Source organism: Vidua chalybeata, chromosome 3, assembly GCF_026979565.1.
Source record: "Vidua chalybeata isolate OUT-0048 chromosome 3, bVidCha1 merged haplotype, whole genome shotgun sequence".
Classification (NCBI taxonomy): domain Eukaryota; kingdom Metazoa; phylum Chordata; class Aves; order Passeriformes; family Viduidae; genus Vidua; species Vidua chalybeata.
In genome coordinates, this window is record NC_071532.1 from 107994535 (window position 1) to 108014602 (window position 20068).

General features: G+C 42.9%; 1 protein-coding gene across 1 annotated transcript in view; it reads right to left on the reverse strand.

The window, feature by feature from the left end:
- Positions 1–314: 314 nt before the first annotated feature.
- Positions 315–20068, reverse strand: part of RUNX2 (RUNX family transcription factor 2) — a 215120-nt gene continuing 195366 nt past the window's right edge. The window contains exon 8 of the mRNA XM_053937709.1: positions 315–1142. Coding sequence (XP_053793684.1) covers positions 463–1142 — 680 coding nt within the window. The 3' untranslated portion in view covers positions 315–462. The remainder of the gene's footprint in view (positions 1143–20068) is intronic.

The window sequence follows — 20068 nt, forward strand, 5'->3', positions numbered from 1 at the left end:
CAGAGCTGTGCCATTCAACATGGATGAGGATAAACATGGAAATTTTTCAGAGTTTCATTGTGTCCTTTTCTTTCTGTGTTCCCCCACATTGCCCAGAGTGGTTTTGTCACCACCTTGAGCATTTCTCGTGGGTAATTTCTCACCACTTCAGATTCCCAGCATTTTCTGTGTGAGACCTCACCAGCTCCTACCAGCGCTCGTGTGGTTAATGGGTGAGAAAAAGGGGAATGAGCACATCCAAAAGGAACGCAAGAAACATAAACAATTTTATTAACAAGACCACAAAACTATTTTTTAATATATGCAGCCATTTACAAGGGGCAAACAAACAAACCAACAGAAAAACCCACTGGGGAGACATGGTCTGTGTCTGCGACTGCAGCGAACTTGCTCCAGTGGCATGGGCAGGTTTGGGGAGGGTCCCTTTCCTCTGGCTAGCACCACTTCCTGTGAAATCTGTCACTAAGGAGGTGGGGTGCCACCAGCATCCTGCTGGGGTGCCAGGGACGATGCCAGCTGGGTGAGGGCTCGGGCAATAGTGGAGAGGTGGCTGTTCATGGTCCGCAGCTCCGCCAGGATGTCGCTCACGTTCGCTGATGCCTCAGAGCCCGCAGGCACAGCCTGGGCAGCCGGCGGTGGGGACGCGGTTCCCAGAGCGCTGCTTCCCATAGGTGCTGCCTGGGGACTCTCCTCTTGGGAGGGGTGTGGGGTTGGGCTGGTGCAGGGCTTCATGCCTTCGAGGGAGCCTGTGCTTATGGGTGGCTGGTCTTCCTCCTTGCCTTGGATGGTGGCAAACGTTGCTGAGGCGAGGAAGGGCAGCCAGTTGATGAGGTGGGTGGCACCACTGGGTGGGACAACCGGCAGATAAATCCCAGGGTGTAGGGATGGAGTAGAGGCAGGTGGAGCAGGAAGAGAAGGAAGTCCAGGGTGAACAGTGGCAGCAGAAGTGGATATTGATGGTGAAATAGGAGGTGGTTTTGGATGTAAGGCTGCAACACACGTGGGTAATGGTGGTGAAAATGATGCAGTACCAGTGTCAGAGGAACAGGAGGGTGATGCTGGAGCTGTGAAAGGTCCAGGCTCTTCAGAAGTTGGTGGTGACGTGGCAGCAGGTGGAGCATCAGGAGTGCAAGGATCTGAATCTGCAAGGAAGATACACCATGAGCCTTCATCCACAGATGTACTTACATACAGACTATTGCCTGCTGTCCCCTTCATGGGACCAAGCCTTCTTTTATGAAAGGGGAAATTTCACCAGCTGGCAGTGATACTCTCTGTAGGCCCATTAGAAAAGAACAGATGTAATCTAAGACAAGAGCCTATTGTAGGTAAGCATAAACTAAATATTATAAAACTAAATTATCTTTCCACTCTCATTCTTCATAAAACCTGTGGACAGGCCTGAACATTTTTCTGGTTGGCATCTCATAGCTATGAATTAGCTGGTGAATTACCTACTTGTTTTCCTGGCCAGCCATGGGACCATGGTGATGTTCTAAGTGACTCAGATGTCCTGTGTAGATGGGAGGGCTGGACGGCTTCTGCTTGAGCTAAATTACTGCTTTACAGAGGGTCCGAGTTTTCAGCATTTTGGTTTGAACAGACAGCTAAACACCAGACACAATAAGGGCTACCCAGAGGCTTAGACCCATCAATTTTTTTTTTAATGTGTAGAGACATGGCAGAGTTCACACAAAGTTTGATGTATATACCTACCTAGATCCCTTCAGCAACTTCAGATATTAAAATCAAAAAGAAGAGACAGAAAGAAAGTGTTGACACTGCACATCCCTGACTGACATTTGTGCCCTCTTGAAAGTAGCTCACTGGACCTCATCCAATGTCCACTAAGGTCATTAGAAACATTCTTGCTTGAGCTGAGTCCCTCAGATACAGCATAGGAAGAAAGAGCAGCCTCTGGAGATATAAAGAGGCTTGGAGAGTCTAAGGTGCTCTACCCACTGTGCCCAGTTGCTAAATACCATATGGTACGGATGATCCTATTTCTACAATCATTCCAAAAGCCAGAAATATAATAGGAAATTTTACCTTTTCAACAGCCTCAAAGATTTGCATAGGTAGAATTACAATATCATGCTGTACATCTTTATTTTAGCATTGGGAACACATTATACAAGAGGTGGTGAGATGCTACAGGAGTGGTCAGTGCAAGTCAGATGGATTTTAAAACTACTTTTGCTGCAATTAAGAGCAAATTTTAAGGCACTGCTGTGGATAAAAAGACACAAATTAATAAATTTATTTAGGTTAAAACAACCTAGAGAAAGCCAAGTACTGAGGTGTTAACACTATGCTATTATTATTTCTGGCATCTAAAAAATCTGATGTGAGAAATCCATTTTCAATGCTGACTGCTTTGGTATTCCAGATAGGAAACTGAAATTCTGACTCAAAAGCAAAGGTTTTTCCCTGTCATTCCTAATACCAAACCAGCTGGACATGTAGTCAGAAAAAGTCCATCTTTGTTCCACATGGGATTACTATGTTGTTCTTAACCAGACACACATGTTGCTTGGAGGGGATTATGACACAAAATTGAGTCTGCCTTTATGTTCCTGAGATTTTTATGGAGAGTTACTGCAGGTTCCTTGAAATGGTTTCCTTCCTTTGTGTATTGGCTTTCTCCCAATACGAGGTCCCTGCCTACACAGGCACTCGGCCCCCTCCACTGGAGGTGGGCTGAGGATGCTGGATTTTGGACTTCCAAAGTGCTATTGATTTGCCTTTGGTTTTTCAAAACAAAAACAAAAGTAAAGCACAGTTCAGCTACAGTTTCCTTTTCCATCCAAACCACCAAAGTTTGCAAGGACTGAGATGAAAGCCTCAGGTTTGGCTGCACTGTGGTGTTAACCAGAACAGTGTTTATGGTCCATATATAGTTTGGCTAATCCCTGTCCTCACTGCCTGAGCAAACCAAATTAAGTGTAATGTTTTTCCATACATTAGAGAGCAGAGGAAGCTTGACAAACCTTGATGTAATCTGGTTTAGCACTGTGGGAAATAACGGTCACAAATTATTCTTAAATATTTAATGGGGTTAATATACAAAGAGTAGCAACTTATACAAACAAATATAGAGGCAAAAATCTGGACACCAAAGGCTCTTCCATTTGGCTGAAACCTTTCCAAACAGTGTGGTTTCCCTATCAGAAGCCACAGCTTTGTCATTCCCCTAATCTCCCTTTAAGATTTATTTATGCCATGTAGCCTTTAAACACAACTTGCTCAGACTGATCAGGGTCCCCTACTTCCATCTAAGAAATTCCACATGGGTGTCTGGACACTTGCACATGGATCCTTGTGTATCCAGGACATGTGGGAGCTCAGATCACAGAACCCAGAGTGACTGATGGTTGGGGTGGGTCTGACCCAGCTGCTCAGCATCCAAAGACTGCAGAATCACAGCATCACTGAAGCTGGGAGGGACCTCTGCAGACTGCCCAGTCACAAACTGTGCCCAAACCGTGCCTCAAAAATGCTGGAGTGTCTTTGAGAAAGTCCAGTTATATGGGAGTACTGAGTAGGATGAAACATGGAGCAAGCAACTACTGTTGTGTATCAGATACAACAGGATGATTCTCCTTTTTTGCTTCCTCTCTAATGCTGTTTTTTTTCTCTCATTCCAACTCATCACAACTTTAGTGCCTGGTTATTTCCACTTTTTTTGTACAGCCTTCACAGAAAGAGTCTTAACTGGAGCATCCAGGTGCACTGTCACTGTTGGGGGTGTTCAGTCCACATCTAGACAGAGCTGGTGCTAAGTGGGGTTGGATGGATGCCTGCAGAGAAGAGAGATGTTGAACACAGAGTGCTCAGACAGGTACAGTTACCTTCCCTAAAGATATCAGCCACATGTTCCTGGTCATTCAGCATCCCCCAGTACACCCAGTCCACAGAAGATGGGTGGATGCTGTAGCCTACTCCCATATGCAAAGACTGACTTTTCAAGTCAGGTTTGTAGCTTAGAAGAAAATTTATATCACCAGCTAGAGGAGTGAATCCAGGGCTCAGAAAACCTAGGCTGGGATCAACTTCATCTAAACAACTGAACTAAAAGGGATTGGTGAAGAAACTCATTGGAAGTCTCTGCACTTTTCATGTTGTGTATCGAGGGAAAGCCCCCTATATGAAGGCTTAGACACGTAAGATGTAGCTGTCTTAGCAGCCTCAAGAGTCACTTCTTTTTTACTGAGTGCACAGGCAGCTTTGCCCCATCCTTCAGGAGGACTGTTTTACTGAGATGGGATTCCAGTCACAGAATCACAGAATATCCAGAGGGAAGGGATCTACAAGGCTTATTGAGTCCAAATCCTGGTCCTGAACAAGTCCACCTCAAAAATCACATCATGTCTCTGAGAGTGTTTTGTAGTTTTTCTTGAGGTCTACCAGGCTTGGTGCCATGACCACTTCCCTGGGGACACTGTTCCAGTGCCCAGCTACCCTCTGGGTGAAGAAACCTCTCCTAATACCCAACATAAACCTCCCCTGATAGAGCGTCATGCCATATCCTCAAGTCACCTTTGGCTTCTCTGTCTATACACCGTCACAGTCTACAATGTAGCTGTCTACATTTTATCTAATTCCCAAGCCTTTCTTTGCATTCAGTGGATTAAGTAAGTCAAGCATCACCTCTTTATTGCTAGAATGAGAGATTTTGTCCTCATCACTTTGCTGGGAGTAATGCTGGATAACAAAATTAGATGTGGATGTCATGATCTGAAAATGCCTACATTGCAAAAGAGAACCGTACCAGTGCATAAAAATGACTGCCCAGCTTAAAAACATTTCCTACCCTCCTGATCTACTCTGGATCTCCCAAAGGGAAAGCCATTGTACATCCTTGTTGTACCTATTTGCAAGTAGGAGGGAACTCTTCTACTCTGCCACCTCCAAGAGGATCTCAGGGTGTCCAAAACTCAGGGGACTGTAAATAGGGTAGGTAATTCAGCAATGAGAGGGACCAGAGGAGCACCTCCAGGAGGGGATTTCCTAGTACTTGTCCTGCTCATGATGATGGATGTCACCAAAAGATTAATGATCTGCCCTGTGAAAATGGCAAAATAAAGTTATTTTAAATGCATTCAGCTGTATGAGAAGATCATGTACTTAACTTTAGAATCAGCCTTGGCTATCTAAGCTGCTTTTGTTTGACTACTGATTTTATCTGCCTTGCAGCTAAATTGCTGCAAACTCTGATTTTTTAGTCTATTGTCAAATAACAAGGGTAAGGTCTGTGAAGAAGAAACCTTGTGGGAAAAGCAAAAGAAGGAGCATGACTTTCCACAGATTCAGCTCATCTAACATTAGCCCTTTAGCTGGCATCTAGCGTGAGGCAGTCATCTTGGCTCCAGTCAAGAAAGAAGCACCTCTGGGGTAAAGCCATTCCAAGCTATCAAGTCCCTAAGTGGGGTGAAGGATTGTGCTCTGAAGTATCCCTCCCCTCCCAGAACTTCTGCTTAGTGCACTGGCTGAAGTTGGGTGAACTGGATTTCTCACTTTATAGGTAGATGTAGCAAATAATTTCACAGAATCACAGATTGGATCGGGCTGGAAGGGACCACATCTTGTCCATGCCCCTGCTCAAGCAGGGCCATCCCAGAACACAGGGCACAGGATTGTGTCCAGACATTTCTGGAATACCCCAATGAGCAGACTCCTCACCCTCTCTGGACAGTCTGTTCCAGTGCTTGGTCACTGCCCAGAAAAGAAGTTCTTCCTCATGATCAGGTGGAACTTCCTGGGCATCAGTGTCTGCCCATTGCCACTTGTCCTATTGCTGGGCACCATAGACTAGAGCTTGGCTCCATCCTCTTGGCACCACCAGTTTCCTATCAAATCTCAATAGCAGATGGGTAATGCTGCTTCTGTGCTTCCGTGGAAAGCACAAAAACATAGAGATAAGGTTTAAGATACAGGAGAGTAGAACCTGAAGCCCCTGGAGTACTTCAAGGAATGAGCTTGTGGTTGAGAAGGTGGTAATCTTTCAAGTGAGTTAGGACTGAACAAGAAATCTATTTCAATAGTGCTAGTACTTTATTTATTTAAATAACCAGTACTTCAAGGGGGCTTATAAAAGTGAGGGAGAACAACTTTTAAAGAGGGAAGATAGTGATAGCAAAAGGGGAAATAATTTTAAACTGAAAAAAAAGAGAGATTCAGACTCAGCATCAGAAGAAAGTTTTTACTTAGAGGGTAGTGAGGCACTGGAACAGGTTGCTCTGAGAAAATGTGTCTTCCCTGGAAGTGCTCAAAGCCAGATTGGATGTGGCTTTGAGCAACCTGGTCTGGTGGAAGGTGTCCCTGCAATGAGTAGAGAGGTTGGAATAAGAAAATCTTTAACATTCCTTCCATCCCAAACTGTTCTATGATCCTGTGATACTGTGATTCAATGATAAGGACATTGAGATGCTGAAATGAGTCTCTTTGGTGAGACGGCGACCTGCAGGAGGCCTCTGTGCCGTGTCCTTTCTGCTCAGTTTTATGCAGCTGCCCTAAAGCTGTCGGTGTCTGTGTGTGTGCCCGCAGGACTGAGTGTGTGTGTGCTCCCCCTGCATTTCACAGCTGCTTCCCAAGAAAGTCTAAATATACGCCTGCCTCCGCTTTCTGGTGAGAAGTGAAACTCAAGTCCCAACAGCTTGTGGTAAATGAAAGCTCAAGAGCAGCATGTGCGTCATGGAGGGCGGTGCTGCTTTTGCACAGACAAAATCCATCTTTGGGACCTAAATCTGAAGCCAACCCTCCTGCACTGCTCAGGTTTGATTCAGATGGAGTGGCATTGCTTCCCACTGCCAGGCTAGGTCAGGCTTAGAAGGGTTTCAAATAAGTTTAGAAGGGATTAAGTTACCAGCTTGGGTGAAGAGGCCATAGGATATGACTCATGGAGTAGGTCTGAACAGAAGCATCGGTGTGAGCACTCCAGGATTGGTGTTTGCATACATGCGATTTCAGAAACAGAATTTGGCTCTAGATATTATTCTGGCTCTAGTCTAGCCTTTTATTAACTAATTAATCAATCTAAACTAGCTGTGAACACTCACTTTTGGATGAGCAGCTTAGAAATGCATAGAAAATTCATAAAAGCATGAGGCAAGCTTATTGTTAATTATTTTTTAGATAAAGTAAATCACATATGTGTCCTAGGAACTCACTCCTCTCTTCATAGGTAGAAAAATCACAAAGTATTTTATATATCAAGATGCTGCTCCCTTTAATGACAGGAGTGGTTTTATGTATTTAAATATGTCTGTTCAAGCCAGGAGTTTTGTGCAAAATACTGATTTGAAAAAAAAATAGATCAGAGTACTCCAAATCAACCCTATTCCTCTGGTTTGTGGCTTATTTTTAAAGGGATTTTGCAAATAATTGCAAATAATTGTAGATTGCGAAAACAATGCTGTAATGGAGCACATGGCAAAGTCTCTTCCAGGGTCCATGGCATTTCACCAAAAACACTCCAACTCTGTCTCTGTGCTGTCAAACTGGTTGAGTCATTTCAGGAAGGGTCCTTCCTCCGGCCTTTTGCTTTTTAAGCAGCCTGATAACAACCCACAACCTACTCTACATATTTTAATTCATTTAAAAGTTTGTCTGACTTCATAAACTTATGCATTTCTTTGGAATTTTTTTCTTTTCTTTTTCAATTGTGGTCTCTGTTGGGGTCTGTTTCTCTTCTTTCAGGTACAGTACACCAGGCTTAGCTGGACTGAGCTTTATGTGACTAATCCCATTATGACTCCTGTGGAGTTGTGCTCTTTCAAAATTTCTTGAGTAATAGTCTGTTATGAGTACATACTTATTCCCATGTCATGCGAACAAATTTGTTCTCACAGTTTGTCATGGGCCATCTGCTTTTTCATCTTTGTCCCTGGCTTAATTTCAGTGAGATTTTATTCACTTCCTGACAAAATGTGTGTTTTTACACTCATTTGGGACCAGATTTTTCAGGAACCTGAGGTCCTTCTTTGACACCTAAGGGACAGGGCCAGACTTTTTGAAGTGCTCTGCAGCTCCTATGATTTCCAAAAGCAGAAGAGTCCCTGAGGATGCCCTGACATCTCAGTGTGGGGAGGGAATGGGAAAAAAGGAGGTAGGCACGTTGGAGAGGTAATATTGTTGGGCAGCAGGCAATTCCTCATGACAGTGCTCATTGCCTAACACATTTGTCCTGCTGTGCTCAAAGCACTGCACAGACAAGTCCCACACTGGCTGCACTTTTTTGGGGCCAGACTGAAGCACACGAAAAATTAAATGCCTTGACAGAAGTCCATCATGGAGCCAGGAGTAAAGGCCACTCTCATCTTACCCATCAACCAGCATTGCCAATGATGGCTCCTTTGCACTAAGCTCTATTAACACAACTTCTTAAACTGGGGAAAGATTCTTACCCTCCCCTTTGCAGCACAGAAAAAGACATAGCAGAAAAATCTGTTGTGCGTAAGGAGACTGCCAGCCCAGCACTCCCATGGCCACACAAGAACATCTCCTCCACCCACATATGCTCCCTTCCCAGCAACTTAGTGAGGATGGCAAAGTGGCTTGGGAGACTTTTTAGGTCCTCTGAAACTAAAATAAGACTGACAACTACTTCTGGAAAGCCAAAAGAAACAGGAAGAAGAAGAAAGTGGTATAATTGTTCAGACCATTTTGTTCAGCCTTGTGTTTTGTCTCTGTCAATGGTCAGTCAATGCTGCCTCCAAGGAAGTATCAAAAAAATCTTCAATAACAGCTATACCTTAGTCCATTGTAGGAAATTTTCCTAATGTTCCACTAATGAATCAGGTTTTTGGCCCAGGACAGATGTTTACACTATCAACAATGACCTTTGATGGAGGGCAACAGATTTGATTTAAGATCAGGCTCAAAATGAACTGCAACTGCATGGATTGCAGCTGAAAGAGCTTGCGTGTAATTACCTCTCTGGATCTGGCCATTAGCTACACCAAAGGGTTTTTCCTGTTTTGAAAGAGACAGCTTTTCCAACACGTGTAATTCTTCTGAGACTCTTGTTTTCTTTTCCTAATAAGTACTATTGTCTTTCTAAATGCCCCTATTATGGTCTTATTGGCATTGTAAACATCACATAATTTTTTTATTATTTTTCTTTTTCCTGTTTCTTTTTTCCTTTTTTTTTTCTCATCCTTTGGCAAGGTTTTGGCAATTAACTCCCACAGCAATGATTTTCTCAGTTTAGTTTTGCATTGTGTAAGGAAATTTTTCTATTTATGAGGGGATTTTTGATAATGATCAGCCAAGAGCATTTCTCTAAAACCACCTGTGTTCCTACTCTTTGTACCTTTCTCAATTGCACTTCCTGCCACACATGGCCCTAGAATAAATCCACGATCCTATAACATTCAGCAGGTACTAAGAGATACAAAAGAGAGTAGACAAGATGTGTATCTTTTACCTTTAAACCAAAGGATCAGAGAATGATTAAGGTTAGAAAAGACCTCCAAGATCATCAAGTCCAACCATTAACCTAAGAGTGTCTGGTCCATCCCTAAACCATGTCCCCAAGTGCCACATCTAATAATTTTTTGAACGCTTCCAGTGATGATGATTCCACCACTTCCCTGGGCAAAGTTCCAATGCTGGACAACCCTTTCAGTGAAGAAATTTTCCATAATATCCAATCTAAACCTCTCCTGCCACAACTTGAGGCCATTTCCTCTCATTCCTCGTTACCTGGAAGAGGAGGTCAACCCTCATTTGGCTACAACCTATTTCAGATGGTTGCAGAGATAAGAAGGCCTTCCTGAGCCTCCTTTTCTCCTGGCTCAGACCCCCAGCTCCTTCAGCTGTTCCTCATCAGACTTGTGCTCCAGACCCTTCACCAGCTCCACTGTCCTTCCCTGGACATGCTCCAGCATCTCAGGATTAGGCAACCAGGAAAATTTATAGAAACAAATCTTGATGGTCCAGATACTTTAGGTTTATTTTTCTTTGCTGGTTTGAGATTAGTTTAATTTCTTAACGTATATTCTCTGAGGGCTTCAAAGCAGATTCAAATGTTAATTAACCAAAGATAGCTATATTTTCCTGCTGTTTTTTCCCCCCAGGAAAAATATGAGACACACCATGCAATCTTATGGTTTTAGTAGCCAGTGAGTCAAGTCTGGAAATTTGGTTCACATGAGTCAACGAGATTTCAGGTTGCTACAGAGAGTCCAGCAAGGACAATGTCCAGCCAGCAGTGGACAGGCCTCTTTTGCAGACACCACATGGCTTTTCTTGGGCTGATTCATGAAACAATCTACATCCAGGCTGGGCTACCTTGAACCTCTTCTATGCTCTGTTTTTTGATGGTTTATCTCTCTCAAAGGCTTGCCACAGCTGTGCTCCCCACTGAAACACAGGAACTCTGTGTTTTTCTGGGTATTCACCATCTGACTGCCCCAGCATAAGGCTTCTGCTAAGCCTTGGAGTCTACATAGCAGAGCAGTGGTCTAATGGTCCTTATCTTGCAGCATCTTTCAAGCTGCGTAAATTCATCACTTAAATGGAAAAGACAGTGAGAAAGAGTGCAGAAAGGCCCCTGTCCCATCTAGAGCACAACTAAGGTAATTGGTTCTCCTCAGCAAGCAACTTTTAAGTGAAATAAAGGCTGAGTAGGAGGCCACGATTAGACATACCACAAAAGACTATCTCTGCCAGTTGAGCTTTGCTGTTGTTCTGCCTAAGAGTTTGAAGGCCAAAACCTGCTTGTCAAGCGAAAAGTGGACGTCTTGACTGTAAAATAAAGAGCCCTTCAGTGATCTGAGGATGACAAAGGAATGATCTTGCCGTAAGTATGCAAGAAAAGTCAGAACCAGTAATTGATTAAATTTTCATATATTTCCCTGTATGTTCCATCCCCAGAGGCATGGTACCATTTTTAGGAAAATAATCTTGTAACAAAAATCCCCTGAAACTCCACAGCCTGAGGTGATTTTTACCATCTTCATGCACCAAGGAACCACAGAGACCATATCTTTTCTGCAGAGTTAATCGGGGTAGGAGTCAGCCATATGTGAACACCTGAGCTGTTCCAGTCTGGACATGAATTATTTCCCTGAATGACCCTACGACTCCTTTGCTGTTTGTGAACTTTCCCGAACATACCAGGAGTTTCAGACTGGAGGAGGAATATCTCATAGTTTTTTGTGTTTAGATAATCTGGGATGCTTTCCCAATCTCTTGTGTCAGATGTGGGAAAACTTGTTTACTCCAAGAAAAGGCTTTCAGGAAAGCCCTGAAAGATTCAACTCATTTGTGATCAAATCTGAGTCCTTACTACAAAAAGGGTGAGTGCCAGCCCATGGCCAGACAGGACCCAGGCTGCTTATCCCTTCCCTCAGAGCTCCCAGACTGGACTGAAACCACTTCCCAAGCCTGAAAGAAGTTTCAAACGCCCATGGAGTCAATGCCTTGGAGATGTACCTTTTATCCTTTTTCACTTCAACTGCTCGATATGCCGAGGCAATTGTGGCAGACATCATGGAAATGCTGTCTTTACAAAGACATTTTGTCTCCAATAACATTTTCATTTTACACCCAAGTCTAGCCGGAGGTGAATTCTTTTGTTTATTGAAGAGCCACAGCTCCTTTGGAACAAAATGTTCTCCTGTAAGCCGGGTGAGACGCTGGTTTTATTGAAGAACAGTCCTGCAGACCAAGACAATGCTGTACTTCACTACCCCTTTTGAATTACCACTCTGTCATTTCCCAGAGGAGCGTGATCGGCCGACCACTAAACTCTACTTTAAGATCTTATGCCCGATCTAAATGAGACAGAATGAAGCCCTGGAGAGATTTCAACCCTTGCTTTGTTGAAACAACATTGCTTTGTTTGGAATGTATTTGCCTTTGTACTGGGGAATGAAAATGTAACCCAATGCCCAGTTTTGAAATACATAAATACAACATTTTTGGTAATGTAGCGTATATAAAGAGACCCATAGCATATGCTTTTTCTTACACATCCTTTTTCTGGGAGATCTTCAACCAGTTTTTGAACCATCACATCCTGAGCTCTGTAACATCTCAGTGGAGGAGGAACATATCATGTCTGTGTTCCAGGCTAGCATGGTGACCCAGTTAGGAAATCTGTAGCAGACATGAAATGAAATCCAGACCTGTGCTTGCAACAATGAACTCAGCCTTCCCTTGCATCCAGTTGGATTACACAAGCTAGGAGCCTCCCAAAAGTTCATGACACCCACTCACACTTCAGTCAGTGGCCACCATCATTTGTCTCCCAGGTCTTTCCTGGGCTTTACTTTAACACACTTTAGATTATGAAGAGATTTAGAGTTATGATCTAAAACATCCAGCCCTCAGGTTGAATCCTGAGCTGGAAAAAGCTGGACAACTTTTTCCTACCCCTTTCTAAAAATTCACTGTTACTTCAGTGCATCTTAGGGCAGAGATTTCATGAACACAGGCCCTTGCTGTACCATTAACTAGTGTATGAAACCACACCATCAGCGGCTGTGGAATGGCAGTCAGAGAATTTGATAGGTGTTGTATTTGATAAGAACAGAAGAACTGCACTAGAGGGTTCCAAGTTCCTCATCCCTCCACCTATCCATCCTTCCCACCATGTGTCCTCCTGAATAACTTAATGGAGGAGGCATTTGGCCACTCTGAGAGCAAACAAACACGCCAGTCCTGCCCAAACAGAGGTGCTCTGTCTCTCCATCTGAGACCTTGTCGTTTGATCAGCATGGGCACCAACTCCTGTCTGATATTTTGGGCTGTGCAGGGTGGGCTTGTTCACTCTCAGGGCAGAGGGTAACACCTTGTTAGGATAGGAAGGAGTGATTCAGCCACTCCTCTCTCTGAGTCAATATTTACTCAGTGGCTCTGGGTTTGGGGGAGGGATGGTCTCTCTCCAGGGTCACATTCCCACCCTCCTGAGTGAGGTGGCTGGAGCCACCAGTCTAAGAGGGTGCTAGCAGCCTTCTCCTGGGAGCAGAACTGCTTTTTCTAGGCTGCATTTGGATGTAAACTGGCATGCTGTGGCTATGTCTCTTTTTCTTGTTTTTTTTCTAATTGTAGTCTGAAGCTTTCCTTAATGGGACAGAGAAGTCTTTGAGACTGGAAATGTGCTCTTCTCTTTGTTTCTGGTAAGACATAACACTGTCCTCATGGGACCGCACTCCAACAGGGATATTTTAGTTCTGCCTGGCTCCACTTCTTGCTGGCCCGCGGTCTGATTGCTGTTTGTCACTGGGACTGCGAGTGCCGGGGAACAGAGACTGCCCTCACTGCAGCTGCTCTAGTAGGCTGGAGCACTGAATTTGGCTGGGCTTCCCAACCATTTCCACGAGGCAAATAGTAACACTAATTTCAGCTGGACACTGTATTCCTTGGGCCCGTTCCTAAGGGGCTGTGTTGTGCTGCCTTTGCTGTTAAATGCATTGTAGATTTTACCCTGGGGGTGGATGATTATATTCCTCTATTTGAGACATGAAGATGAAAAAGCAATTTGAGATCCCTTTTGGTAGATGGAGATACCCCTCTGCCCGGTCACTGATGCAACTTTGTGAAGATGTTGAATATGTCCTATCTTTCAGAACTTGGTCTCTTTTATACTGGTGTAAAACAGGAATAATTCCATTGGCACCAGTGTCATTTACACCAGTGTAATCATGGGAGGAGAAGAAATAGGCCTGCAGGGATTTTTGTTTCTTTTGGGGGGAACCATGCTGACTGTAAAACCACAGCAAAATTATTTTTAAATGAGAAAAATTTCTTTAAGACAGATCAGTCTCTTAAAAAGAGAGACAAATGGAACGAAATGCTGCAGTTCAGAAAGTCCTGTGGCATTTGGGAAATGGGGCAGTTTGCTATAAAGGGAGTAGTAAACAGCCAAAGCCAGGAGAGTTGCAAAAAGAGAAAGACCCAGAAAATGTATCTGCTTATGAATTATATTATCAAAATTTCTCAGAGCACAAGAGATGAGATTGTAGATGCAAGTTTATTCTCAGTACATGTGTGGAAAAATGTAAACCTCAGTAAGAACCACTGAGTAAATTTGAGAAAAGAAAATGACTGTGCCTGGAAATGTTTAGGGGATGGTGTTTGTCAATTAATGAACTGAGAGGCCACCGTTTGCAGCTCACTACACACCAAAGGCATGCACAAACTAAGCCCAAAGAAGGAGATTTTTTCTTTTTCCCCAATAAGAGGAACGCAGGGACATTGTGTTCTGTTCTTCATCCGCAATTCGTTTTTTTCCTTTCATAAAACCTGGTGATTATTGAGTAGAGAAAGTTTGCTCCAAGTGGCTGGGCAAGGGGTAATGATTACTCACACCACCAGGTTCCCATTTGCCTTCAGGTTTGTTGATTTTGATGACAAGCCTTCACCACTCAGTTTCTCAGTTGTGTCAGCAGCTTCCCCAACAGCCCAGAGATGCTTTTTGTGTTAGGCTGTGCAGACAGGAGAGTGGCTCCAGCCAAAAAGCACACGTCGAGTTCGTACTCCCTACTGTAAGGAACCTCAGAGTTTGACTAAGTTTAGATCCAGCCTCATGGCTTGTGCTCATCTCTAATAGAAATACACAGATATCCCCAACAACATGTTTAAATGGGAGGAGGAAGTTTTCCAAGGACACAATACAAGTACCATGTTAGGGAACAGCTCTTCTCCAGGGCAAGAAGCATCTCTCTATCCTGGGAGAAACCTGGCAGCATTGGGAATCTTCAGCATGCCAAAGGAAGAAATGCCAAAGGATCTGCTGCCTTGTAAAAGGAAGGCTGTTTGATTAACTTTATGGAAAGAAACTGAGCTGTAAAAAGACAGCATTTTTTCTTTAACACAGACTGCAAGCTGGGAGCACAGCCAGCTGGGTAGTCTGAGCTACACCAGGACTATCAGGAGACCAAGGTCAGAAGGAGTCTGGATGACACCAGGAATGCAAGAAGAGACAGGCTGGTGAAGGAGGGATGTGGAGGACCCAAGGTGCAGCTGCTGAAATTCATGAATGACTCAACAGGGAAACAAACTTATGCAGGATCCTGACTTACAAGGGAAAGCATTAAGTCTTGCGAGGAAAAAAAAACAAAAAAACCAATACAAAACCACTGTGTGTCCATCTGTACATCTGTTCCATAGGCTTAACTGAATCATCACAGAGAAAGAAGCCCATTTCAAGACAGCATCTCTGCTCAGTCTTTCTGCACTTTGGGAAAGTGGTTATGCCATCAGAAATTACCAGAAGAACCTCCAATCATCCCTGCATAGCTCGGACTACAGCTAATGCTCTCATTGTAACAGCAGCAGAGGATTGGACTGAATGACACAGCCCAACACATTGTACAACACCAGAAACAGGTACTGCACTTGTGACATTATAGTTAGAGATGGGGCTTGAATCAGCACCCAAATGTGGAGTGGTGCTGTGAGTCAGTTATGTCCACCAACATTGTCATTATCCTGAATTCTGTAATTTATAAAAAACTCCAAGCACTGCAATCTTCAGGACATTCACAATTTAGTGGAGTGAATACCCCAAATTTGGAACTCATCTTAGCTCTCCAAGGCCCAAAGTCAGTAAATTGTTAAAAAACATAACTGGGAGACATGTAATTTTGGGAGCTGTCCCTGTGGAAAATGTTGCCTGAAATTGAGCTTTCCAGGATAGAGATGGACCTTAATTTTTAGGACACCTGAAATGAGCACATGACCCTAATTAAAGCATCCCAAACTTGTCCTTAATAAAAAATAATCAACAGTCCATGTCTATTTCTGACTAGAATGGCTCTGATCAGAGACAGAAAGTTAATGTGTCACAGAAAAAAACAAACAACCAAACAGCAAACAAAAATCTCAAAGAGGAAACTGCTTAAAGTGATTTAAAAACACATGACTGCACCAGGACAGATGCCACTGAAACCAAGCATTTTGAGGTAAGATCTGCCAGTCCTGTTGAGCACATCAGGTATTAACAGCTCCCTTTTTCATGTTGCTGGAGTATTCCCTGAACAGCAGCATGAGCTAAAAGTGAGTTTTGAATTGTCATCTGAAATGTCCTGGTTCAAACTTCCTGGCTTCTTACTCCAGGTCTAGCAAATCTTTGGGTGTGATGCTTCTCAGTTTAAGAAGGTGCATCAGCATTTGGCCTTTGCACTTCTTTATCCTGAATTTTGCCTCCTGCTTTGAACCCTCAACTCCAACTGTTTTATGGACAAATTTGCGAGTACAGGTGGTAAAACTGCCAATATAGAATCTGCACAGGATATAAGAAGAGCATGCATTCCCTCTTTCACTGTTAAACTAGATTAATTTAGAGAACTTCCAAGTCAATTTAAATGCTTAGTAAAATCTGTGAAAACATATTTATTTTATCCACTGTTCAGTAGGAATGGGATCAGCTGTTAAAGTAACAAGAAAATCCTAAAAGATGTGTTGATCAAAGGTGGACCCAAACAATTACCTTAGCACCAATAACCTGAAACAGTGGCGCTTCAAGGTTGTGGGGGCTAGTTTCACCACTTACTAATTATTAAGTTAATATTCCTGGCAATTCTACCATCATCTGCTGATTGATAAATAGCTCCATGGCCATACTTAGCCATTGACTACACTTACAAGTTCAAAAAATGTGCTAGAAAATCAGAAAGGTCAAATTCAACCAAGAGTCGATGAGACTGAGGGTAGCATTTAGCTTCAAGATGAAAGCAAAACATTTCCACAGAACACAGTGCATTGCTCAGGATTCATTCTCCCTGAAGAAGGAATGTTTCCATGAGTTTGAAGATAAACTCAGTTTCATCTTTCTGATGATGTGGAAATGCAGAAAGGTCATTTCTCTGTGTTGATTCACTTGTATTTTCTATAGATTAAAAAAAATTCCTAAAATCTGCTGCTGATACTCCTGCCCACTTAGAGTACACTTAACTATGGTACATCATAGAATTATAGAATGACAGAATAGTTTGAGTTAAAATGGGCCTTTTAAAGGCCATCTGGTCCAATCCCCTTGCAATGAGCAGGGGATAAGTTTGCTCAGAGCCTCACTAGATAAGGTTGCTCAGAGCCCTGTCCAACCTGGCTTTGAATGCTTCAGGGAGGGAATGATGTTCATGCTATCTCACAGAAGAAATAGGATGTAGTATTCATTTCTTCTGGAAGAAATAGTGAGGCTGACAGGTGGAAAATCTTGAGCTATTGTACACTTCAGTGCTTGAAAGGCAGATAAAAAGATAGTCAGAAACACTGATTTTAATTCTTGGCTGTCTAATTGATTTGGTTGGATGGTCTTGGATATCTCCATTGGAGCCAACGTCCTCAAGCCATTAAGAGCTTTGTCTGAATGAGGATTTGCTTCATAATTTCACTGTCTTTCAAATTCTTCCTCTCAAATACAGTAAGGATAATTGATAATTCTTCCCTCCCACTGGTATCGCAATTCTTAAATCCATGTTTGCAAAACTCATTACAAGTTTTGGATGAAAGGTGTTAGAGGGGTGCAAAACAGATTTGACACCTTTTTTATATAGAGAGCTTTTGAGGTTTCCTGTGATTGTCCATGTTTTTGAAGATTAGTCAGCTTTTCTATAGGATTATGCAAAGTGAAAGCCTGCAGCAGCAGGAGGTTGGGATTAGTGACCCAGAAGGCCCTTCCAGTCCTGTGGAGGATTTTCCAAGCTGTACCAAAGATGTTAAAGCCTACTTGTGTGGTCTGAACTTAACACCTTCAACACACAAGCCCTATTGAAATTTTTTGTTGCATCCTTTTAGCAAAGTGGATGCAGGGCTAGGGAGCCTCTGTGTGAAGGTAAGAAAAAGCACCTGCCACAACAATGACGGAGAGCACCATACAAGCTCACTAACAGCTCAGGATGGGAGGGGTCAAGAAACACCTAAAGAGACAGAAACAGCCTTATCTCTCTGGCCCTGAGATGCCACCTCTAGAACCACCACTAGTGTTACCACTGCTCAGGCAGTGCTGGACCTCCCTTCTGAAACCCACCAGCAGCTGGCAGCAGTTGTGACTGTGGTTTTGTGGTGCAGACACCTGTCCATGTGAAACTAATCTGGGACCACCAAGCTCATTTTTTTGTGGCAATTTACCAGCTTCCCATATGGTAATAATTTTTGGCAGTCATGGTCTTGGGCTGGAATAAAATCAGTGATGCAGTGATGGGAGCTGCTTGGGTCATGCGCTTAGCCAAGACTGTATTTTACCTCACTGGAAGGTGGGCAGTGGTGTTACTTTCCCATGTTGGGGCAGGTATGTGTTAGAGGTTAACTCAGATAATCTCAACCCCCCGCACCTCCAAGCCTTTCTGAGGAAACCAACAGTTTCTGATGTTCAAATGTGCTTTGCCAGCCAAAATGTCAACCACATGCCACCTCCAAGGCAGCCACAGTTCAGTGGTTGCACATCAGAGCCACTGGTCCACATTTATAAAGTGCTTTGATACCCCAGATGAAAGTACAGTATATAAATGCCTCATTCATTTGGGTGACATACAGTAGCAGCAAGCAGAAAAATCATTACCCACAGGTTTAGAAAGGCGTATTCCTATTTATTAATTGAAGACCGCATAAAGAATGCTTGGTTAAAGTGTTCCTCTTGGAGTGGACATTTCAGTGCTGGGCCAGCGAATGAAAATAATCTACATGGGCAAATGGCATAAATATCAAGTTTGCATAACTCAAAACAAAATTCTTCTTACAAATGCAGCAAAAATCTTTTTATATGGAACCATCCTTGTGCCTACAGACCAATGGGGAGTGAGGCAATCAGTCTTTTGCCAGGTCAGGACTACAATGAAATTATTATCCTAGCAAAAAATAAGTAAGAAAACAAATGATCATTACAATGTGAGCACAAGCTGTTCTGTAGCTTAGTATGTGTCAAATTAAACCACCTATGGGTTCACCAGTTCTTTTATGCATATAACAGAGTCTTTGGATTTCTAGACCTGTATTCTTCACTTCTTTCTTTATCTTTGAGATACATGACCCCATTGCTTCATTTAGAAAGTTATGTTAAATAAAACCTTTTCTGTCTTTCTGTCTGCCATCTCAGTATTCAAGTGCTGAGTAGATACCCATTCACAGTCCCTGGGAGCATGCAGAGTCTTTCATATATCATAACCATAAAAATAAATAAATTACAAAGCAGAAAGGAGATAAGGCACAGGTTTAGGCTGCCTTTTGAAGATTTATTAAAACAAACCGATATTTCTTATAATGTGCATGTAACCAGAATATATAATTGACAATGATAATCATTAACAGGTACTAATGTTATTTCAGAACAGAGGATGGAACGAGACAGACTAAACCTCCATGCATGCAGTAGAGGAAATCCAAACTGTGATAATTAAATGCAAATAAAGCCTGGGGGCAAAAATTCCTGGTCTCTCTAAGATAAGAGAAATGTATTTCTACCATCTATAGTTCATTTATTTCTCTTGAAGACTCTAATTTGTTTTTAAGCTAATAGATCAAACATTCTTGTCACAGTTCATACAACTGTCTCAAATATGTGAGAAGTACCCGCCAGGCGAGGACCACCAGCAATTTTTATGATTTCTTTACACTACAAATATTTGGCAGAACTGAAATCACCCAATAAAATAAACCTGCGGATTCATCTGCAGTTTTAGACTCTCTCCAAGTATTTTTTGGACTCCTTCCCAAAATAACTGATGCTCATGATATTCCAATATCAAATGAAAATATGTCCTAATTTTCATGTCTCACTACCACCATCTGTTATTAAAGAGAAAGTCGTCTTTTTCCTAGTGGGCCAGGTGGTTTGGAAATACCCATGTGGTGACGAGAAGAGCTCTCATCCAGCAGCTCTTCTGGTCCTTCACATTGCTGGGTTGGTGGGATTTGGACATAACAAAGGGCAGAACGATGGAGCACTGTTGGTGGAATATAATTTCTTCCAGTACCAGCATCATCTGTCGACTGGTTCCCAAGGAGAACTATGACCCTCCATGTCTCCAGGGGAGAGGAAGATTGAATTTAGTCATGTGCAAGAATGGTGTAAGGGAAGGGTTCAAGATCCTCTTTGGGAAAGCCTTTAGCAAAAAGGAAT